A 12,096-nucleotide genomic window follows, 5' to 3' on the forward strand; every position below is an offset into this window, starting at 1 on the left:
ACCCCAGCTCCCTCCTTGCGTCTCTCCACTTTGGCCTTAACCAAAGCAGAAGTGGACCCGGGACTCCCCGTCCGCCGTGTCCCCGCCCTCATCTTACCTGATTCCTGCCTTTCCCTCATCTTCCCAGCTTCACCCCTTCACCGGGGCCTGATGCAGCACATCTGCCCCCTCCTCCGCCCCTCGGAGCCCTCACGGGTACCAGCCCAGCCGTGTCTCGTCTAAACCCCTGGACCGGTTTGCTAACCGGTGTTGCTTCTCTCGCTCACTCTCCACTCCAGTCCCTTTTCCATGTGGCAGCCCCATTCACTTCCAGACCAAAGTCCAAAGGCCTGTGGCCTCCGAGGGCCCCCTGTCGCCCTCCAGCCTCGCCTCCAGCCTCCCCCTGTGCAGGGCCCCTTTCCTCCCGAGCCCATCCCTTCTCAGCCTGTGAGTCCCTCCTGGTCACAAGGGCAGGGCCCAAGCCTCTCCCACCCCAGCGCCCCCCTCAGCACCTGCCTGCGTAGAGGGCGCTTGGGCACGATTCGCTGTGTGAACGGAGGAAGTAGGGACCTTTGAATAAATTGACCAAAATGGCTTTCTGCCTCGGTGCACTGTCATTGTCAGCATTGTGTCAGAGATGGGATAGCCATGCTCGGGCAAAACGGAAGTAAATTCCCAGCCCGGAAGCTGCATGGTAAGTAATCTGGGTCGTGGCTTCCTTTTCATTTTTTTCTTCTAAAATGCCATAAATGCTGTGAAGTATCTAACAGAGACAGTGACGTTTCTGGTCCAAGAGCAGCAAATCACGGCAAATGACTCAGATACTGTGAAGGGCAGATATGAAAGCTTCCATGTTTTTATGTTTCTTTTCCATAGTGTTGCTTTTTCAGATGTGTATGTTTAAGTAAGATTTCACTTCAGATATTTGCACATAGAAGGAAAAAAATGGCTTCCATCTGAAAACATGAAAGAATAGGAGTCAGAATGTGTCCTTCTGTTGCCATCTGGACCTTGCCGGCCCCCTTCCTCCCAGGTGGGGTCATCTCTCTCCTACATCTGGGAGGTTAAGCCACTTCTGCCGGCATCTCCCCAGAGCATCTTTATGCATAATGGTGCTCTGTAGGAGCCCCCAGAAGGCAAGTGAAGTGGGTGCACACCTGAGTGCTCACTGAAGGCAGGAATAGGAAGAAACGGCTAACATTGTACATTTGAAAGCTGGGAATTTGCATCTGCTTTCTTTTCCTTTTTTAAGTTAGAACACCCCAGGAAGGCTGTCAAGTCCCTGTGACGTGAATGTCTCAGTATTCAGCAATACGAGGGTCTCAGACTTCCCCTTCCCCGCACTGTCTCAGTATTCTTGAGGGAGGCTATTCACTGGACTCTTATTGTCCTTTAGGTTCATGCTTATAAGAAACTCCTCAGCTTGTTATCGTTGATGCCTAAGTGACATGATTACAGTTTCCTAGAATGTCAACTTTTAATTTTGGAATTAAGATACATGTTTCAGAAGCTCATCTCCCTTTGAGGGAGTGTTTCTTGATGCGCCTGGGCTTGTGACTTTGCATTTAAATGAGATCCTGAGGTATTGGGACTTGCTTCACTGACGTTCAGCCGTGAACATGTTTCCATTCCTTCCGTCTCTAGGCTTTGGAGTGGATCCATGACAGTGGGGAGTTCTACCTTTCCACACACACCTCCACGGGTTCGAGTGTCCAGCACACCCAGGAGCTGCTAAAGGAGCACGAGGAGTTCCAGATCACGGCAAAGGTGAGCGCGCATTGGGTCAGTGCCTGCGTGCCTGCCTGGGTGCTTCCGAGATAACCTCGACCAGGATGCTTTGTGTAGAAGAGGTCTTTCTTAAAAATATCACTGAAGAAATACCTTATGCAATTGGAGGAACGGGGTGAGCCAGATGGACGGTTAGACCCTAATTTAGTGGTAATTCTAAGGCCTTTCACACTGTCCTCACTTGTCCGTTCGTTTATCTGTTTCCTCTTGTTCCTCTGATTTCTGGAAACGCCTCCCACCTCCTTCCTTTATTTCTTCTTTCTTCTTTGTCCTTTGCATTCTTCTCTTATTTTCGTTCTGTTCTATTTTCCACGTATTTGCTGAGTACTTGCTATTTTTATGGAATACTGGTGTTCCCAGCCTGACTTAGATGGATCCTGTACATGTTTCCTTTCCTCGTCTTGAACAGTGAAAACTGCTGCAGTAGCATCACGCCCAGTTGTCCAGTCACGAAGCTGTCTGGGTTTTATAGTTGGCAGAGTTTATGTCAGTGGCTGTGCATAGGCTTATGAAACTCGAGGCATTTTCACTTTTCTGCTGAATTAAATACATCTTTATGGCATATGCAGTACATGTGACTGTGAATTTTTAAGCAGATATGTAAGAATTCACACGTTGACACGACTGTTTTCTCAATTAAAATATTTGCAGGGGCTAATTCCTTCTTTTACCTCAAAACAATTTTGAGGCTTCTAGGCTTCCCTTCTCAACCTGTGGTGTTTTTGGTTTTGTTCTTCAAAGTTTTGAATATACATTCTATGTACTGTTTTCAGGAGCACCTCTGTTTTTGATGATAGAGTTAAGGTTTTAGAAAAAATTAGAAATTAATTCACATTTAAAAGTAGAAAATAAATGATGAAGCTGCATAATAATTTTTGGGTAAAAAGAAGTGTTCCTGAGGAGACACCTTCAAGATAGTAGAGGAGTAAGACGTGGAGATCACCGTCCTCCCCACAGATACATCAAAAGTACATCTACATATGGAAGAACTCCAACAGAACACCTATTGAACGCTGGCAGAAGACCTCAGACCTCCCAAAAAGCAAGAAACTCCCCACGTACCTGGCCATGTGGCTGACAGGGTCTTGGTGCTCCGGCCAGGTGTCAGGCCTGAGCCTCTGAGGTGGGAGAGCCGAGTTCAGGACATTGGACCACCACAGACCTCCCAGCCCCACGTAACATCATTCGGCAAGAGCTCTCCCAGAGATCTCCATCTCAACAGTAAGACCCAGCTCCACTCAACAACCAGCAAGCTCCAGTGCTGGACACCCCATGCCAAACAACTAGCAAGACAGAAACACAACCCCACCCATTAGCAGAGAGGCTGCCTAAAATCATAATAAGTTCACAGACACCCCAAAACACACCACTGGACACGGTCCTGCCCACCAGAAAGACAAGATCCAGCCTCATCCACCAGAACACAGGCACTAGTCCCCTCCACCAGGAAGCCTAGACAACCCACTGAACCAACCTTAGCCACTGGGGGCAGACTCCAAAAACAACAGGAACAACAAACCTGCAGCCTGCGAAAAGGAGACCCCAAACACAATAAGTTAAAAGCAAAATGAGAAGACACAGAAATAAGCAGCAGATGAAGGAGCAAGGTAAAAACCCATCAGACCAAACAAATGAAGAGGAAATAGGCAGTCTACCTGAAAAAGAATTCAGAGTAGTGATAGTAAAGATGATCCAAAATCTTGGAAATAGAATGGAGAAAATACAAGAAACGTTTAACAAGGACCTAGAAGAACTAAAGAGCAAACAGACAATGATGAACAACACATGAAATTAACAATTCTCTAGAAGGGATCAGTAGCAGAATAGCTGAGGCAGAAGAACAGATAAGTGACCTTGAAGGTAAAATAGTTGAAATAACTACCACAGAGCAGAATAAAGAAAAAAGAATGAAAAGAATTGAGGACAGTCTCAGAGACTTCTGGGACAACATTAAATGCACCGGCATTCGAATTATAGGGTTCCCAGAAGAAGAAGAGAAAAAGAAAGGGTGTGAGAAAAAATTTGAAGAGATTATAGTTGGAAACTTCCCTAATACGGGAAAGGAAATAGTCCAGGAAGCACAGAGTCCCATACAGGATAAATCCAAGGAGAAACATGCCAAGACACATATTAATCAAAGTATCAAAATTAAATACAAAGAAAAAATGTTAAAAGCAGCAAGGGAAAAGCAACAAATAACATACAAGGGAATCCCCATAAGGTTAACAGCTGATTTTTCAGCAGAAACTGCAAGCCAGAAGGGAGTGGCAGGACATATTTAAAGTGATGAAAGGGAAAAACCTACAACCAAGATTACTCTACCCAGCAAGGATCTCATTCAGATTCAACGGAGAAATTAAAACCTTTGCAGACAGGCAAGAGCTAAGAGAATTCAGCACCCCCAAACCAGCTTTACAATAAATGCTAAAGGAACTTCTCTAGGCAGGAAACACGAGAAGGAAAAGACCTACAATAACAAACCCAAAACAATTAAGAAAATGGTAATAAGAACATACATATCGATAATTACCTTAAATGTAAATGGGTTAAATGCTCCAACCAAAAGACACAGACTGCCTGAATGGATACAAAAACAACACCCATATATATCATGTCTGCAAGAGACCCACTTCAGACCTAGCGACACATACAGACTGAAAGTGAGGGGATGGAAAAAGATATTCCATGCAAATGGAAATCAAAAGAAAGCTGGAGTAGCAAATCGCATTTCAGACAAAATAGACTTTAAAGACTATTACAAGAGACAAAGAAGGACACTACATAATGATCAAGGGATCAATCCAAGAAGAAGATATAACAATTGTAAATATTTATGCACCCAACATAGGAGCACCTCAATGCATAAGGCAAATGCTAACACACATAAAAGGGAAAATTGACAGTAACACAGTAATAGTAGTGGACTTTTAACACCCCACTTTCACCAATGGAGAGATCAACCAAAATGAAAATAAATAAGGAAACGCAAGCTTTAAGTGATACATTAAACAAGATGGACTTAATTGATATTTATAGGACATTCCATCCAAAAACAACAAAATACACTTTCTTCACAAGTGCTCATGGAACATTCTCCAGGATAGATCATACCTTGGGTCACAAATCACGCCTTGGTAATTTTAAGAAAATTGAAATCATATCAATTATCTTTTCTGACCACAATGCTATGAGACTAGATATCAATTACAGGAAGAAAACTGTAAAAAATACAAACACATGGAGGCTAAACAATATGCTACTAAATAACCAAGAGATCACTGAAGAAATCAGAGAAGAAATCGGAAAATACCTGGAAACAAATGACAATGAAAACACAATGACCCAAAAACCTATGGGATGCAGCAAAAGCAGTTGTAAGACGGAAGTTTATAGCAATACAGTCCTACCTCAAGAAACAAGAAACATCTCAAATAAACAACCTAACCTTACACCTAAAGCAATTAAGAGAGAAGAACAAAAAAACCCCAAAGTTAGCAGAAGGAAAGAAATCATAAAGATCAAATCAGAAATAAATGAAAAAGAAATGAAGGAAACAGTAGCAAAGATCAATAAATCTAAAAGCTGGTTCTTTGAGAAGATAAACAAAATTGATAAACCATTAGCCAGACTCATCAAGAATAAAAGGGAGAAGACTCAAATCAATAGAATTAGGAATGTAAGAGGAGAAGTAACAACTGACACTGCAGAAATAAAAAGGATCAGGAAAGATTACTACAAGCAACTATATGCCAATAAAATGGACAGCCTAGAAGAAATGGACAAATTCTTAGAAAAGCACAACCTTCTGAGACTGAACCAGGAAGAAATAGAAAATATAAACAGACTGCTCACAAGCACTGAAATTGAAACTGTGATTAAAAATCTTCCAACAAACAAAAGCCCAGGACCAGATGGATCCACAGGCGAATTCTATCAAACATTTAGAGAAGAGCTAACACCTATCCTTCTCAAACTCTTCCAAAATATAGCAGAGGAAGAAACACTCCCAAACTCATTCTATGAGGCCACCGTCACCCTGATACCAAAACCAGACAAAGATATCACAAAGAAAGAAAACTACAGGCCAATATCACTGATGAACACAGATGCAAAAATCCTCAACAAAATACTAGCAAACAGAATCCAACAACACATTAAAAGGATCATACACCATGATCAAGTGGGCTTTATCCCAGGAATGCAAGGATTCTTCAATATATGCAAATCAATATGATACACCATATTAACAAATTGAAGGAGAAAAACCATATGATCATCTCAATAGATGCAGAAGAAGCTTTTGACAAAATTCAACACCCATTTATGATGAAAACTCTCCAGAAAGTAGGCATAGCGGGAACTTACCTCAAAATAATAAAGGCCATATATGACAAACCCACAGCCAGCATTGTTCTCAGTGGTGAAAAACTGAAACCATTTCCAGTAAGATCAGCAACAAGACAAGGTTGCCCACTCTCACCACTGTTATTCAACATAGTTTTGGAAGTTTTAGCCACAGCAATCAGAGAAGAAAAAGAAATAAAAGGAATACAAATTGGAAAAGAAGAAGTAAAACTGTCACTGTTTGCAGATGACATGACACTATACATAGAGAATCCTAAAGATGCCACCAGAAAACTACTAGAACTAATCAATGAATTTGCTAAGGTTGCAGGATACAAAATTAATGCACAGCAATCTCTTGCATTCCTATACACTAATGATGAAAAATAGGAAAGAGAAATTAAGGAAACACTCCCATTTACCACTGCAACAAAAAGAATAAAATACCTAGGAATAAACTTACCTAAGGAGACAGAAGACCTGTATGCAGAAAACTATAAGACACTGATGAAAGAAATTAAAGATGATACAAACACATGGAGAGATATACCATGTTCTTGGATTGGAAGAATCAACATTATGAAAATGACTATACTACCCAAAGCAATCTACAGATTCAGTGCAATCCCTATCAAACTACCAATGGCATTTTTCACAGGACTAGAACAAAAGATATCGCAGTTTGTATGGAAACACAAAAGACCCCGAATAGCCAAAACAATCTTGAGAAAGAAAAATGGAGCTGGAGCAATAGGCTCCCCGACTTCAGACTATACTACAGAGCTACAGTAATCAAGACAGTGTGGTACTGGCACAGAAACAGAAATATAGATCAGTGGTACAGGATAGAAAGCCCAGAGATAAACCCATGCATATATGGTCACCTTATCTTTGGTAAATGAGACAAGAATATACAATGGAGAAAAGACAGCCTGTTCAGTAAGTGGTACTGGGCAAACTGGACAACTACATGTAAAAGGATGAAATTAGAACACTCCCTAACACTATACACAAAAATAAACTCCAAATGGATTAAAGACCTAAATTTAAGGCCAGACACTATAAAACTCTTGGAGGAAAATATAGGCAGAACACTCTGTGACATAAATCACAGCAAGATCCTTTTTGACCCACCTCCTGGAGTAATGGATATAAAAAGAAAAATAAACAAATGGGACCTAATGAAACTTAAAAGCTTTTGCACAGCAAAGAAAACCGTAAGACGAAAAGACAACCCTCAGAATGGGAGAAAATATTTGCAAACGAAGCAATGGAGAAAGGATTAATCTCCAAAATATGCAAGCAGCTCATGCAGCTCAATATCAAAAAAACAAACAACCCAATCCAAAAATGGGCAGAAGACCCAAATAGACATTTCTCCAAAGTAGATATACAGATTGCCAACAAATGCATGAAAGGATGCTCAACATCAGTAATCATTAGAGAAATGCAAATCAAAACTACAATGAGGTATCACCTCACACCCGTCAGAATGGCCATCATCAAAAAATCTACAAACAATAAATGCTGGAGAGGGTGTGGAGAAAAGGGAACCCTCTTGCACCGTTGGTGGGAATGTAAATTGATACAGCCATTATGGAGAACAGTATGGAGGTTCCTTATAAAACTAAAAATAGAATTACCATATGATCCAGCAATCCCACTACTGGGCATATTCCCAGAGAAAACTATAATTCAAAAAGAGTCATGTACTACCATGTTCATTGCAGCTCTATTTACAGTAGCCAGGACGTGGAAGCAACCTAAGTGTCCATCGACAGATGAATGGATAAAGAAGATGTGGCACATATATACAATGGAATATTACTCAGCCATAGAAAGAAACGAAATTGAGTTATTTGTAGTGAGGTGGATGGACCTAGGGTCTGTCATACAGAATGAAGTAAGTCAGAAAGAGGAAAACAAATACTGTATGCTAACACATATACATGGAATCTAAAAAAAAGGTTCTGAAGAACCTAGGGGCAGGGCAGGACAGGAAAAAGGCGCAGACGTAGAGAATGGACTTGAGGACACGGGGAGGGGGAAGGGTAAGCTGGGACGAAGTGGGAGAGTGGCATTGACATATATACACTACCAAATGTAAAATAGCTAGAGGGAAGCAGCCGCATAGCACAGGGAGATCAGCTCGGTGCTTTGTGACCACCTAGAGGGGTGGGATAGGGAGGGTGGGAGGGAGACGCAAGAGAGAGGAGATATGGGTATATATGTATACGTATAGGTGATTCACTTTGTTATACAGCAGAAACTAACAACAATGTAAAGCAATTATCCTCCAATAAAGATGTTAAAAAAATAAAATAAAAGGTTATATTGAAAAACAACAACAAAAAGAGAAGTGGTGTATATGTACTACTATATTTAAAAAGGATGACCAACGAGGACCTACTGTATAGCACAGGGAACTCTGCTCAGTGTTATGTGGCAGCCTGGATAGGAAGGGAGTCTGGGGGAGAATGGATACATGTATATGTATGGCTGAGTCGCTTTGCTGTGCACCTGAAACTCTCACAACATTGTTAATTGGCTATACCCCAATATAAAATTAAAACTTAAAAAAAAGAAGTGTTCCTGTACAGTAAAAAGATTGGATTTCTTGTGTGGCCCTTGACTTGGCTTTGAAAACGTATCCATGGGGAATTTTTAAATCGTTTAGAATGACAACAGCTACTTTGTATTATGTTTATTTGTACTTTTTCATACATTCTGTAACAGTTTCTGACTCCTGCTGTTCTTCCTGGGGCTCTCTTCTCAGCTCCCCTCCACCCCAAGCTGTACGTGTACTTTTTCCATTCAGGCTCTCGGTGCCCGGGCTGTGGGAACCGCTGGTCTCTGTTCTGGAGGACACACAGTCTAGCGGGGCTCAGTGGGGAGGCCTGGCAGCAGGAGCATGTGGGTAGGGCGAGCCACACCCAGAGGGGCCATGAGTGCTCCGAGGGCGCCCCCGCCCGCTCGGTTGAGGGGAGCTGGCCTGTCGTACCTCTGCAGGTAAGGATCGTATCTTTTCCTTCCTCTAGCTGCAGCACATGTTTGGCCGTATAATTCTTATTTTTTGTTAAGAATTGGATAATAAATACAGTTATTATGTGCCTTATATGATTTATATTTGTTTCATTGAATGTCCTTTGGTTATAGATAGTAAGAAAATGCCTAAGATACCACTCAGGTAGATTCAAGCTTTGCTCCTTTGCACTGACTTAAATTTCCATGGAGGCTCCACTCTGCAAGCCACGTGTAAGCCACGCAGCTGTTCACTGCCCAGCTCCAGGGGGCGTCATGCCACGCACACAGGTTGTGGTGGGAATGTCGTCATCTAGAGCTGAGTAGCGTGGCAGCTTTGTGCCACCAGTGGAGCACGTACAAAGGGATTTTTCCATTATTTCTAGTTTTCCCTTTTCCTCAGACCTGGGTTGTGGTTTTTGGAAGAATGAGCAGTAATAGGCATAGTTTTGCCTGCATTTTATTTAAAAAATAAGCATCTAAAATCATAGGTGACATCTGATCTTTCTGTTTCCCAAATAGAGCTGTTTCTTTTGTTGGGTATATTGAATTCGTTTTGCTAAGAGGAACGGATAGGTTTTGAAAAGAGCACCTCTCAGGTTTTTTTCTTAGCATTTTTTCTTTGGTTTCTGGTTCCTTTTCTTTTAATCAGAAAGCACCTGCGTTGGTGCTTGGAGACATCATTTAGTGTTTCGTGTTGAAATGATGCTCTTGTTCTCCTTCTGTCCCTCTGTCTTAGTGTCTTCTAAGAAGTCATTTTTCTCTTGTTATGTAGAGAATCCTTTGTTCTGACGTGACATCTTCCGATTCAGTAGTTACATAATTAATATTGTAACATTTTTAGGGTTAATGGAAATGAAACCTCTCTTCACTATCTGATTAAGACTCAGCTTGATTCCTTTGCAACTCAAGGCAGTAATTTCTCAAACTGCTTTTAAGCACCACCGGCATCCAGGCCATGGGTGTTTACTTAAAAGCAGATTTCTGTCCTCACCAGGCATGTACTGCCTTGGACTCTCTGGGGGCAAGGCTTGAAAAGGAGCATTTCTAACAAGCCCACCAGGCGGTTTTTATGCACACTCAAGTTTGAAACCCACTGCCTTGCTAAGACCTTCACAACTTTGTCCCCAATGCCAAATGCCTTACTTTGCTAGAAAGTGTCTGAGACCATTGAATGTGCATCCTTTCTGGGTTTCTGATTACCTGAGAACATGGTGAGTAAAGCTCTTGTGAGCATGTGGATGTAAACGTTTGGTCTGCCTTTATTTTTCTCCAGCCCCTTGATTATGCCTAAAGATGAGGTGGTTCAAATTACATTTGCATTCTTCAAAAATGAAAATCTGCTTTCATAACAATCTCTTATACAAGCAAGGAGGCAGCTGTGTCCTGATAATGAAGGGCAAGCAAGAGTTGTTCAGTGAAAATGCTAGGTGCCAAGCAGTGTTTATCATAGGCATTTATGCAAAAAAGGAAAGGGAGAAAAATACACACATATTATACATACACGCACTTGCTTGTATGTAATAAAACATCTCGGGGGTGATACCCAAGAAGCTGATACAGGTAACAGGTGAATGTGGAGTGAGAAGGCTTTTCACATTGTGTCCTTTTGTACCTTTTGAATTTTGAATTCTGTGAATGCATTTAAAAAATACCAGTTAAAATAAAAATACACCGTTATAAAAGGTTCATAGATTAGCAGGTTCATCCTACTTAATTTCGATCACACCATTCATTCACTCAACAATGATTTATTGGCCTCTACAGTATACCAGGAACCACTCATTGGTGCAGAGCTCGTGGATTGCACGTTCTAGTTAGAGAAACGAGCAATAACATGATCAATGAGTAAATATATATATACATACATGTTAAATAATAAGAGAAAAAGCCACGGGGGAGGGGCGGGTTGCCATCTTTGATAGAGAGGCTACGGCAGGTCTCCTCAAGAAGCCTCTGACTATAGGATGAGCATTTTTGTTTAAATGAAGTTTACAAATGGAAGATTTATCGATTTACCAGGCTTTGCCTATAGGAAACCTTTTGTTCTGTATCTAATTTCATAGAATCAGCCTATTGGTGTCACATGCTTGCAACTAGTCTGTTTTGTGATGTGTTTTTGACATATATGAAAATCTTCCTTTAGTTTCTTGGTGGCTTTTGTTTTCTGTTTAATGTAGGTAAGATGCATTATCTTTTTTATCTTCACTTCTATGTCTCCACTGATTAAAGCATGAAATAACTTTCTTAACCCCCTTAAAGATTAAGGGGCCCTTGGACAACACGGAGTTGAACTGTGTGGGTCCACTTATACTCAGATTTTTGTCAACAAATACGTACTGTAGTACTGCCTGATCCCATTGAAGCCTCGGATGTGGGCTGCATGGGGGCGGGGTGAGAAGTGAGGTGCAGGGGTCAGCACCCCAACCCCTGAGTTGTTCAAGGGTCAGCTGTTTGCAGTGCGCTCCACTGATGTCATTCATGACAGTGGAAAAGAAATGCTTAAATGGTGGTAAAACACAACTTCCCTGTGCTTTTCAGAAGGTTAACATCTTGGTAAACAGCAAAACCTTCTTTAGGCAACCTGATTTTTTAAAAATCCTGTATCAGCCGTGTTAATTCTCTTTGATATTAAAATTTAATAATGTTTCTAACTTAAATCCCCTTTGGAATTTATGCTTCCAAGTCTGAAGCTTTGATTTCTTACTTCCTTGATATATCATTAGGCTTGTCTTAACCAGAAAGGTATCGTGTTGATCACAAGTCAGAAGGTTTGTTTGACAGATATTTTCCTTTTAGCTCACTCTAGGTTGAGTTCATTTCCACACAAGATGAAGGCCCTGAAAACTTTCAGAGTGTTTTGTTCGGCTGACTTTCTCCAATAAACAGCTTTTACACAATTTGCAATAGCAGTTCTTTTCACAGAGGTATTAATGTCTCTGGAGTTCTGTTTTCCTGTAGTTT

At 41.3% G+C, this 12,096-nt stretch overlaps 1 protein-coding gene across 7 annotated transcripts in view; it reads left to right on the forward strand.

Annotated features, from left to right (window-relative positions):
* Nucleotides 1–12,096, forward strand: part of TRIO (trio Rho guanine nucleotide exchange factor) — a 373,499-nt gene that overhangs the window by 253,381 nt on the left and 108,022 nt on the right. For all 7 annotated transcript variants that reach the window (XM_082381867.1, XM_082381868.1, XM_082381865.1 and 4 more), the window contains one exon: nucleotides 1,624–1,746. In XM_082381867.1, coding sequence (XP_082237993.1) covers nucleotides 1,624–1,746 — 123 coding nt within the window. The remainder of the gene's footprint in view (nucleotides 1–1,623; nucleotides 1,747–12,096) is intronic.

Source organism: Balaenoptera borealis, assembly GCF_965194805.1.
Source record: "Balaenoptera borealis genome assembly, chromosome: 2".
Taxonomy (NCBI): domain Eukaryota; kingdom Metazoa; phylum Chordata; class Mammalia; order Artiodactyla; family Balaenopteridae; genus Balaenoptera; species Balaenoptera borealis.